This window comes from Bradysia coprophila, chromosome II (genome assembly GCF_014529535.1).
Source record: "Bradysia coprophila strain Holo2 chromosome II, BU_Bcop_v1, whole genome shotgun sequence".
Classification (NCBI taxonomy): Eukaryota; Metazoa; Arthropoda; class Insecta; order Diptera; family Sciaridae; genus Bradysia; species Bradysia coprophila.
The window spans coordinates 9729654-9742479 of record NC_050735.1 but is presented as its reverse complement, the minus strand read 5'-3'; the positions used below and the strand labels follow the sequence as shown (position 1 = coordinate 9742479).

The window sequence follows — 12826 nt, the reverse complement described above, 5'->3', positions numbered from 1 at the left end:
AAAAGTCAGTCACAATATTAAGATTGAAGTGAAAAGAGTCAGCATCCCCAAATCAATTGTTTCATTGCACTGAGTAGAAGTTGTTACAGTATGTTTTAGAGAAAGTAGGACGGCTAATAATTCCCCGAACTGTCACTGTATTATTAAAGGCCATAGAAGCTTCTCAGGTACCAGCTTCCTTAACAGCCGTATTAATCCATGCGTATTTTGAATGACTCCACCACTTTTCTTTACTCTTGGCCGTTAGGGGATCAACTTTTCCCATTTTCGAAAGCTCAACTTTCGCTAATTTTCTTCCAACACCATCCAACCACTTCTTTCGTGGTCCTCTTCTCGCTTTAAAACTTCTTACTTTGCTAAAATACATTCATTATTAATTGCGATTCTTCTTTTTCTTACAGAATGAAAAAGCTCAACTTCTCACCCATCGCTCGACAATGCTTCGCTTGAATGCATCCGTGCACAGTTGGTTAACGCGCCAAGAAATGAAAATGGAAAAATCAAAAGCCGAAATTACCGCCACAACAACAATCAACGATAATTCCGATCAAAAGACTTCCGTCACAGCATTAAACTGCAGCGTGTCTAATGAACCGACCAGCAAAGATACAGCCGCTCAATTTGACGTCAATTTCGTTGATGATGAACTACATAAACAGCTGAAGAATGAAGTTGGAGATATGTACAGTACATGGGATGAAGCTGATCAAAGGTTGGTTTTTGTCGACTTTTTACTTGAAATAGTTTTGCGGACATTTAGGTTCCGTTTAATATAAATGTCAGCGTGTGTGTTTTTCGTATCACAATTTAACGTTTGGAATGTTTGAATCAACGACAGCGAATAACCAGAAATGAAATCGCATTCATTCAACAAATGCCCGTTGGGCAATCGGAAGCAATAAATCTCAATTTTCCGTTGGCTATCGCCAATCATTGATTATATATTGTGTGAAACACAAGTGGAGGGTGATTGGGTTGTTATATATGTATGCACTGTGAATATATAGGCAGAGGAAAATCCAAATAAAGAAGATATTCAGAATGTTCTATATGAATATACACACATAGAAACACACACACCGCGATGGATCGCCGGAATATTTGAGCACGAAAAGTAGGGTCAGAATAAATTGTTTATATTAGTTTAAGTCTGTTTAGATATGTCCCAATATATTTACTCGGGCTGTCAGATAACGAAACAATATTTGTTTCGGGAGTTAAGAAAAATTGTGGTTTTATGGAAATTTCAAGAGTTTTTCCTTGTGTGTTTCCTATAACAATTGCAATTGGGGCGAGGTATAGGAGAACATTCGTCAGTTATTCGGTAAACATAAATTTGTTCATTACATGTCTTCTGGTATACACTCCATTGACAAAGGTCATGAACATCGAAATTACTTTCTCATTTCCGTCATCTATCCGTCACTGGTATTGTTCCCTTGACTGTTCAGTCATTCCCTTACCTAATCAAGGGAATTACGTCAGCAAATACAGGGCTGTCACTCCTCCTAAAACACTTTAAAATCCTAAAATTTTAAAATTCTCCTAAATCTTCCTAAAATCACCTAAAACTCCTAAAATGGAGATGAAGATTTATAAAATAATTTCCATTGAAACAATTCATGAAAATTTAATCTGTTATGCGGAGGTTATCGGTTACTTTTTACATGTAGGAATTTTATGTTAAGAGTTTTCTCTCAATTACAAACGTTCTCCGTGTTTCATCCTTCAAACATTACTTAAAACAGTTCTAAGACCATACAAGAATCTTCTTAAATCAGGTCTAGCCAATCAAAAAACTCCTAAAATTCTCCTAAAATCACTCCTCCTAAAATCCTAAAATAATAGTCATTTTAAACCGTGGCAGCCCTGCAAATACGTCATGACGCTCACTATGATCAATTTTGTCCATAGAATTACACTCGAGAGATGGCATGGTGGCGCTGTAACTTTTAAACATGTCTGGGTGCCCATGTAATTTTTGTGTGCCGATTAGCATCGGCGCCACCATGCCACCTCTCGACTGTAACTCTATACTTTTGTCTGTAACGTTTGATGGAACGATATCTGAAGTAGTTCCGAACCGATTTTCAAAAATTTGGTATCAAGCGAGTAAGAATGAAATTCGGGAGGTCAAGTCAAGGGTCAAGTATGTAATGAGCAATATTGTCCTGGAAGCTTTCTTGGTTTGACTGACACGATAACTTGACCAATAGTGAACCGATTACGGAAAGAAATGAGGAAAAAAAATTTTGGGGTCAAGTTCGTAGAATACCGGAGTGATAATCTGGAAGTAATTCCCAAAAGAATGAAGCATCAAACTCATGAGATTTGGTTTACAGGTGAGCAAAATCGAAGCAAAGTTCTGTGAGTTTATTCCCGAAAGAGTTATTGCCTGATTTTTTGATGTAACTATAGTACTAGGCATGGGCGATAATGATAATGATTATCGATAATTATCGACTTTTTTTATCGAAAATTATGGAAAAAATATCGATAATCGATAATTATTGATATTTTGATAATTATCAAGATATCGATAATTCGATATATCGATATTTCGGTCCGAAAATCCGATATTTATCGATATATTCCGATATATCGGTATATTATCATGAATTTTCAGATAAATATCAAAATATCGATAATTTCTTTCGATTGATATTATCGATAATTTTGAACGTCTCCCATCCCTATATAGTACTTTTGAACCGATTTTCAAAAAAGTTTTTCTTATAAACGAGGAATGCAATTCATTTTGTCAAGTGCTTAAATGAACCATGGCGGACAACATTTTGTTTCTATTACAAGTAGACACAGTGAAATTTCAGTAGGAATTTGCTTCAGCTATGTGGATCAGCTGAAAAACAGCTGAAGCAAATTCGTGCTGAAATTTTACTGTTACTGACTGTAATGATAGTTCCTATCAGATTTTAAAAAATAAAGTCTATTCGATTAATAAGAAGTAAATCGAACTAAATTTGTGGCAGCTATTTCTGAAAATGTGTGAAAATGGGAGCTAAGTGAGGGTTGTCATTTACTTGGGTTGCATTTTTTTTTTCACGGGTTACACTCGCCATGATAGTTCCTAAAAGATTTTCGAAAATAATGTCTCTTCGATTAATGGGAACTAAATCGAGCTAAATCTGTGGCAGTTATTTCTGAAAATGTGTGAAAATGTGAGAGAAGCGAGGGTCGTCATTCACTCGGGTTGCATTTTTTATTCACATTCCCCATCTCTTGATAGCGCTGTGCCGTAATATTTAATCCTGTCATGGTGCCTATGTTTCGATCACTTCGTCAATCAAGAGATTCAACCGACCCATAAGGTAGGACTTAGCTATTTTGATCGCAACGATTTCCTCTAAACTCTATTTCGATTCCATTTCATAAATTTCTTTAAAAAAAATTCATATGACAAATGATGGAACTTCCAAGCAATCTTATTTCACATCTAAATTTCCTATTGTCCATCATTGCAATATGTCGCTCGGTTGTGCACACACGCCTGTTCACTTACATCTACGAAACCATTTATTTTCGACTTAGTTCTCTCTTCGGTTATTTATTTTTTTATTGGACAAACTATACATGATTGAAATTGATGACGTCTTTTTATTAAAAAAAAAATATTGTCATAGCAAGACTGACCATAGGACCATAGAAACGATGCTATATCCATCGTCGTTTTGATGACTTTTTTATGCTAAAACGATGATAAAATGATGATGCTTTAAGTCACATGGTTCCAGTGCAATCAAAAATGTCTTTTTTTTTGTTAGATGGTCTGCCCTAACGTTTTAGAGTTTGATTGTCCCTCTGCTATAGTTTGTTTTACTGGATTTGAAATAAAATACCAAAATTCGCTATGATGGACTGTGGTGAAATTATTCGGAAAATTATTACATAAAAATCGTATGGATTCGCATCAAACGATTTAAATTTATTTTCATTTTCCGGATAATTTAGCGAAATCGTCTAAACGTGTACATACACATCATATACCAACGATTCGGTCGAACGAAAACTTTTTCTTTAAATAATTGAAGAAGGAAGAAGAAAAAAACCAAAAATTTTGTTTGTATTCATCACGAATTTCTTCTACTCTTTTTTTCCGCAAACAGAATATCCAGTCGATTGGAAAGTCTAACCACATCGCTGATCGCATGGAAACAATTCGAAAGTGGTATGACTGAATTCAAAGAAGCATTGGGAAAGGACAAAGGTACACTTAAGGGACTAACAGGTGCTCTGGAAATGTGTCGTGACGATAACGAACATGGTTTAGCACATGATGTCAAAGAGGTGGCTAAGCGGTTATCGGAACGAAGTGAAAGCAATATCCAACAAGTAAGTAAATTATTTTTTCTGTCTCTTCTGGTGTGTGTTTCTCGTTTTGCAAAAGATTTCGGACGATTTTATTTTGAGTGACTGGGGAATTGTGGCTGGGATTTTAGCAATGGAGTGAAGTTTCGTCCGGGATTCACTTACAATTTTCACATTTTGTCGAAGGAATATTTATGAATTTTTGTAAATTGGAAAGCCAGTGGTTAAATTGTGAATTGACTGGATTATTATGGTACTGAAGAAAATAAGTCTTCAAAGTTCGAAATAGTAAGGCTGATGATTTTGTGGACTTGAGACCATAATCCTACGTACTTCGAACTTTAAAGACTTTTATTTTCATCAGGTTTGTCTCTCAATCTTATTCCAAATTATTCCCATGATGTCCTTACGTTCTTCAATATTTTTCTGATTAAAACAAGGTCTTGAACTCATCGCACCACTTATACCATTTAAACGACATCCCATTAAACTAACGATCCGCAATCCATCATTTACACATTTTAATTAACTCTTTCGCTGTAGTCAATTTGTCATCCAAAACCGGTTTTGCTACTCAATTAATCGACTCGTTTTTAAACGCAGACAAAATTTAGACAAATTACTTTTGACACTCCTTCACCATTACTTTTTCGGCAAAATCCTTTCTTGCTTTTTTTGAATGTAATTCTCCAAACTTCTCCGCGTTTAACAGTTGAATACTCTGTTCCCATGATGTACAACATTACACACGACACATAGCAGAACAGTCTCCATTCAAGTCAAACTGAACCACCACCGTCAGAGTCAAGTTAATAACTTTTTCTGCCACACTTATACGGCTAAATTCATCTTCATTTCGTTAATAGACAATCATTAGAACAATTTATGTTTTCGGGGAGGTTTTATCATCGCATATAATAAGTAAATGATGAAATCATTTGTTCATGTTTCCGTGTTATTGAGTCGAAACATTTTGTGTGTGTGTCCTCAATATACGCAATTGCCACACTCACATCGACACCCCTTTTTTCCCAGTTATTATACATTTTGATCTAAACGACCGACGAGACACCGAAAAACTAATAATATTCTGGTTCCAATGCCGAGGCAATGCAATGCAACACAAATGAATGACTTTATCCGTTTAGTGCTTTGAATCATTTGGGGATTAACTTGGGTAAATTATACACATTGAATGTAGCAATGTCATATTATTTCATGTATGGAACGAGAGGTAGAGGAAAATTTGTGTAAGGGGAACGTGGATGTTGCAGCCCGTGTATAAATAGTTGACTGGGAATATATGTTTGATCGAATAAATTTGTTGAATGCGATTCTTTTTCGGATGGTGTATGAGGTATACACAGAGAAATGGGAACACGCCTGACAAGCTCTAATAGAATGTCGTTTTCTGTGTCATGTCAGCATTGCTACCCTTGTCGTTTTGACCTTTTTCGTGTACGATTGTTCGTCTTCTGCTGTTGAGATGTATGACATTAGGTATCGTGTTGCTGTGGCTTTGCCGAAAGATTGAGGAGCAGCGCTTCGATAAATATGTTTCTTTTCTCTCGGTTATGAATGCTGTCGCTTTGTCAATTATTTCGTGACATGTTGGCTTCTGTGTTTTGAGTATTAAATTCAATCATTCAGTTGGAATAATTTCATTACCAATTTAGCATGAATAATTGATGCAGTGATGTGTCTGACGTCTTTAATTACTCCAATTGAGGCATAACTGAATTGCAGTTCGGTTTTACGTGTGGTTTATGAGACATAAAACCGTTTTATTGGCATGGAATGTAATTCAATTTTCTGGGAATAAGTTTATCGGTCTTCTGTACCCATGCAGTCAAATAAACCTCCCACACTACATACAAGAACCAAACCGACCATTTGCACTTAAAATGATTACACAAACGCATAAATAAAGATTATTGTCATTTCTACGAAGAAAAGCTCAGCAAGGGCAGTCAGAACTACCAAAATGGCCTTAGCTTTTTCACTTAAGATGTTTTCGAGCTAATGTCTTGAAAACCATAAAACCACTCACCATCCATGCATTTAAGTTCTTAAAATATGATCTAATGTGTCCCCTCTGGGTGACACCAAATTCTCTTTTATGACGGAAAATCGTCTGTGCATATGTTTTGATGAAACGGATAAAAAGCCGAAACTATTTTGCATATAAAACGAATCGTCATTGTGAGCGGGAAAATGAAATATTTTTTTTTTATATTCATACGCGCGACCATGAGAGACCATGTTATGTACGCATCAAGAATCGTCTTGGATTATTTTCGTTTAAAGAAAGATGTATGACATTATTCGGCATAATGGACAGTCGTGGTGGTGTTTAAAATGTGGGACGGATTTTTCTTCTGGCAATCGGTTACCATTAATCAAAGTGATGGAATTTGCGAAAGCAAAAAAAAATTATTCAAATTGGCTTTGTAGCGGGGTGAAGGGTTAGTTTTTCAGTCAAAATTTTCGAGAAAAAAAAATTGTTTGACTGCGGGATTGTGATGCGGATAAAAGTATTGAAAAATTATGGAGATTTTTCATGTTGACTTTATCATACACATGAAATCAGACCAGTGAAACGGAAGTCAACATTTTGGATTTACAGTTTATTTGGTACGTGCGGAATTAGGTTCTTGAATGTGAACATTTCTATGAATACGAAGAGGAATGGCACACCAAATCTTTCAATCTCATTAAACTTGTATTGAAAGTTTTGGTGACGCTTTGCTTATGTATTATAAGAAAACACACTAAACAGTGACACTCTTAGCCGTCACGCTGTTTTTCGGATTTTTCAACAGCCCCATCCATCTTATTACAAAAAAATGTTTCAAAATTAGCCCAAATCTGTAAAAAATCTGTAACAACAAACAAACAGCGTGACGTCATTTATGAACAGTCCCTTACCCTTAGTACCAGGTCATGTAAAATTAAGTCAACATCTGAGGTCGATCAGTTCTGAAATTTAAGTTGGAATACCTTCACTACTACTACTACTACTATAATACCAATATGTGCGATGGATAACTGGTGCAATTTGACTAGAAATCACACTAAAATTTATCTATCTGTTAACGTCAATTATAAAGCGATTGCGGTTATTTTGCATGACCTGAATTTGACCTGTTCCAAGCCTCCGACGTACATAGGTACATACCAACATATTCATGATTAACAATAGTTTCTGAAATGACACCTTTCACTGGCTGTGTATATATAATATTCCGCCTACACATGCCATTCACCAGACAAAAAGACCGTAGAAATGCAATAAAAAAAGGAATTTCATGTTGAGCTTGATTTATTATCTACAAAGGCACACTCCAAATTGAAAGAACGACCTAAAGAAAATCGATTTTCCTCTTCTAGATTTTGTTTCAAAAAATGATATTGAACATTCAATGCCACACCTAAGATACTATTACCATTTCTCTCTAAAAAAAACCAAATCGTCGTTTTATTTGCCAGTCACGTTGAACACTTCTCGGGCAAATCAATAACCGAAGTAAAAAATAAGAATTAAATTCAACTCAGACCCTTTTTGGTGCACGGCCGGCGGTGCAAAATGTTTCACCTTTACAACGTTTACGTTCTGTTTGATTGGTTACCATGACTTACACCTTTTCCATTACTATATTTCCAGATTGCAGAGCAGACGAAAAACATTCATCTAACTACGGCTACAGCCGCTACTGCATTCAATTTGAAATCAACATCAAACGGTTCTCTATCAGACTCCGGTATGTCTGATGGTGGCGGCAGTTCAGATTACAGTGTATCCGAACGTGAACGCCATTTGAATGTGCTGCGTCGTTTGGCCAGACAATTGGAATCGGCATTAGCACCTGGTAGTGCAGCAATCATTTCCATTTCTCAGCGAATGGAAGCAGCCGAAGCCGATTTGAGATCGTTACAGGATACGTGTCGAGCATTGATTGTGCAGACAGCTGCTACGCAGAATCAAAATCAGTATGGGGTCAGAGGTCAGATGCAGGACGCTCAAACGGAAATGTCTGCGACGAATGTAGACGGTGAATTTGCAACGTTATCAGCACAACAATCGGTGCAAGTACTTAAAGTTAAGCAGCCAAAGCGATTTGTGCAAAGGTAAGTTTAATTCCCGAATTACCCGAGTAGACAGTAAAACGTTTGTTTATTTTCTCCATCTCGAAAAACTCCCGAATTAAGTTCACAGCTCAAGAAAAAGCTGTAAATGTAATTAAACATCACGCAAACATTTTACATCTTTTCTCTGTTCCATGTCCTCAAACTTATTCGGAAAGTTTCGTACGCAAAAGTCATAATTAAACATTAAAACGCGCTCATAAAACCGCATTATATGTTATGTTCACAAATTTTATAGCTTGTTTCCTTGAGAGGGATGGGTCTATTTACGAGTGTAATACAGTCCCTGCATTTATTTTTTTCGTTGAAGGGAAACGTATACCGCGTAGTTGCAGCTATGTATAAGCCATTTCTTTAACTCAATTATAATGCGTTGATCATTAGGTCTGTCGAGGGATAAAGTTGATTTGATTTGTTTTTATTGGACAAGTTGCTCGACAGCGAGTGGTTTTACGGTTCGGTTCATTGGTCATGGGCGATTTTTTTTTGCCAAAATTTATTCGTGTGGAGAAGGATTGTGAAAATACTTCGTTATCCACTAGCCAGTCACAGACATAATGGCTATATTCTGAGCTCAAATATCAGTGCATCAGGGCCGGTTTTTTGAGAAAATTGATTTTATGAATTCGAGAAATTTTTCTAAATTTTCTAAAATTTCTCAGAATTTGCTAAGAATTACCATAATTTTGATTAAAAAATTTAGCGAATTTGAGCAAATGGAAACTTCTTACAAATTTGGCAAATTAATTTTTCAAAAATAGGCCATACCTATGTGTCCACAATGGACATATTCAAACAGTTTAAATAAAAAGAGCAGTGAACTGAAATAATAAACAAAATGAATTATAAAAATGATCGACAATGCAATTATACAATACATGCCACTTTTTGTTTCACGACTTTTGCTTTCGGCTCCGATTCTCGTGAATTTAAGAATTCGCCACTTGACAGTTATTCCCAAGATATTATATTTAACCTGCCAGATACTTTTCATCTGTTATTGAAAGCAAGAAAAATAATGACAAGCTCTTGGTAATATGGTCCTTTACACAGTAAAATGTATGTTAAAAAAATTGAAGTACAAGATTTGAAAACAATCGATTGAAAAAACTTTGATCGATTGAAGTAATAGACTCGTTATTAACACAGGTCAGGATTCAACTGTCAAGTTACGAATTCTCAAATTTACGAGAGTCAGCGCTCTGCACCTAAACAAAAAAAAAAAAAAAAAAACAAAAATTTTCCTGAAAAATTGGCCGCGCTAGGCAAAAAGAAAAATTTGAAAATTTAAAAATTAGTGACGGCTAGGCACTACTCTCCTTTCAACATAACTTTAATTTAAAACGGCCGAGATGTACACTAGCCCTTGAAGGGCTAAAAAATAAACGTTTTAGAATAAAATGCTTCTCTTGTCGGTTAGTGTAATAATATGGCATAGGCAATACTCCGTGACTGGTCTATCAATTTATCTACCCTTCAACGAAATATCCCCTCAGGAAAAACATTTATAATACAAAAACAATTGATCTGGACCTATTGCATGGCACACTTTACCTGCGTTCATTAAAATGCAAATTATTTTTTTTTCGTTTTTCTCAATGGAACCAACCTTCTTAAAAAATTTATGTTGTCAATTAGGGGACCGTAAATTTATAGATTTATCTAAATGGTATTGGCATTTCGTTGAACTAATTAATATTCATTGCCATTGAAACTAATTGGATTTAATCTGTGCGGTGTCTTTTCGTTTCATTTTTAATTCCGATAGAAAATAAATGGCAGGGGTGACTTTCGTTCACTTTGGCTCTGTATTTGACTGATCTACAGTTGAAAATTAGATATAAAATTTTCGAATTGGTTGTAATAGTCGGAATTCAAAAATTGCCAAATTCCATCTACTAACTCCTCTACTGTTCCAACAGCAAACGCAAACCTCGCCGTCGCAGCAGCGGACTAAACATTTCCCCAACAGCATCCGCCCACAAACCGTCACCATTGGCAATGTCACCAGCAACGCGAATACCATCACCCGAACCGGACCCAGACGATCCCAATGACGAATTGGAAAAAGGCGAAAAGGATCCGAAGAAATGGGCATGGCGTTTAGCGAAATATGCGGTACCCGTTCAAGTGGCCCTGGTGGCATTAATATGTGCTATTTGTTGCCTGGAACCGAATTGTTGTGATGCCGTCAATAATTTTTCGATGAGTTTTACACCGCAATTGCGATATGTTAAAGGTCCACCGCCGATTTAAATGGTGGTGGTGACCGACATGGATGCGTTTTATTTCAGGCTCTTTGTGAAGCGGGCGACGATGCGTACACGCAACGCACAAGTGAGTCAGTGTTTATATAATTTTGATTTATCATTACTTTTCCACGAATACTTTTATGACTTCGTTATAATATTTATTTAAGTCAAGATCCATAGACAACAAAATTTTCTTTGTTATTAAACTTCATATTGATGTCTTCGTACAAATCAGTGATTGCTTGCAACTTTGCATGGCAAAGCATTCTTGACAATGTGAAGTATATTTAATTAAATAAAGCAATTTATCGATTATCGAAATGAAAATTTTCTATAAATTCAACGTGGAAAGCGACAAATAAAAAGAAATGATAAAAAGCGTGACCAACAGTGCATTTTGTCACGTCATAATGGGGAGATCAACTTAAGATAATTACATTGATGTTGACTCATCGTAAAACACTCGTTAAAGTGTTAAACCCGAGGACAGTCTGTTGGTCCGATGATAAAAGACGTTCAGATGGTGGATACCATGCGTCAAAGACAATATTTATAGCGCAAAGTAATTATCATATCTTATTTGAGTAGTACATTGATTAAGACTTGAAAATGATTTTTCTTTATGTTATTTCGGTTACTTAACCTTTTATAAACGGATGATCAACTGTTAAAATACAAGCTAAACAAAAGAAGTAGCAGATTGAATTGTTATATGTAGCCTTATTCGGTACCCGTTTATGAAAGGATAATATCGTTTATATGCTTATAGACTAGTGGATTCTATGACTAACATTGAAATATTATTTAGAAGAAAATGTTAAAATAGTTTTGATGACGTAAGTGCCTGAAGTAAGGAGAAACAGAAATTGAATTCGGATCAACGTACTTTAAAATGGAAAGTGGTATGTATTGAACTATTAATGCAATGGCGTATCATCAGTCATAAATGCAATAACATAGATTTTTTGAAGAGTGAAATATAGTTGACGTCAGTAAAATTTGGACATGTATTTGTTTAAGCCACTCTTGTGAACGGTTTCATTTATTTGAAATTTGTCTGAGGTTTGTTTCAAAAACAGTTGAATCAAATTCAAGTCTACATTTCACTGACGGTTACTGTGGGCTCGCAATTTATTTTTTATTTCGAGAGAAGTAAAGAATTTTGAAATTTCATTGAAAACAAAAGATTGAAACGGAGACTTCTTTTGATAAATATGACTCTATTTGACATAGAAATAAAACAGAAAAATTTATTTAATAAATGATTCGTAAGAGAATTGGAAGATTATATATCCCATTATATCGAATATTTTACCTTCTATTATATTAATAGGATTAAAAAGAAAAATTTATATTTTAAATGAAGAGACAATTTTTACTTAAAATAGAATTTATTTTGATAAAAATCAATTCGATTGATTCGATCGAATAATTACAGAGGAAAATTGGAAAATTATTTCTTCATTTGTTGAACGTTTTAAGTGCAAGATAAAAAAAAAACTCTAAAACTACAGGCGGAGTAGAGTTAATCAAATTCTACACACTTGAGAAAGGATACGCTCTTACCTTATCGACGGTAAAAATTAAAAACGGAACCTTCTTCGTCAATAGTAGCTTCCATTAAAACTGACAGAGAACTCGATTTGGAGGATGAAATCTATTCAGTACGTGGTAGGTTCACTGCAAAATTTTGGGTGAAAAATCTCGAATGAATCGGAAAGTCTAATTCAACGCACTCCTATGATATGAGAATATTCTGAGTGTGAGAAATTCGACGCTGGGTATGCTTACCCTTTGTCACCTTTCATTTTGAATATTCCATTTAATAAGTCAATTGAAAGCATTATAAAGCTCTAGAATTAAATTTTTTAGCGGAAAGCCCAAATGAAGATTAGGATCAAGATTGATCTGAACCAGAAAAATAACTTAGTTCTTCGAAACCGGATTTTGTTACCTTGACGCTAATTTCAGGTTTAATATTCCGAGGACCATATTCAAAATTCAAAAGAATTAACGTCTATTGTTCCAACGTTCTGACTGTGGGTTCTTACACCACTAAACATTACCTTCCAAAAAAATATTGAAATAATGAACTTTTCTTC

At 35.2% G+C, this 12826-nt stretch overlaps 1 protein-coding gene across 3 annotated transcripts in view; it reads left to right on the top strand.

Annotated features, from left to right (window-relative positions):
• Window positions 1-11964, top strand: part of LOC119071504 — a 181986-nt gene extending 170022 nt beyond the window's left edge. For 2 of the 3 annotated variants that reach the window (XM_037176367.1, XM_037176385.1), the window contains 4 exons: window positions 402-712; window positions 4125-4350; window positions 7991-8454; window positions 10395-11964. In XM_037176367.1, the coding sequence (XP_037032262.1) occupies window positions 402-712; window positions 4125-4350; window positions 7991-8454; window positions 10395-10728 (1335 nt within the window). In that variant the 3' untranslated portion in view covers window positions 10729-11964. The remainder of the gene's footprint in view (window positions 1-401; window positions 713-4124; window positions 4351-7990; window positions 8455-10394) is intronic. The other variant, XM_037176376.1, reaches the window with a different exon arrangement.
• The last annotated feature ends 862 nt before the right edge of the window (window positions 11965-12826 follow it).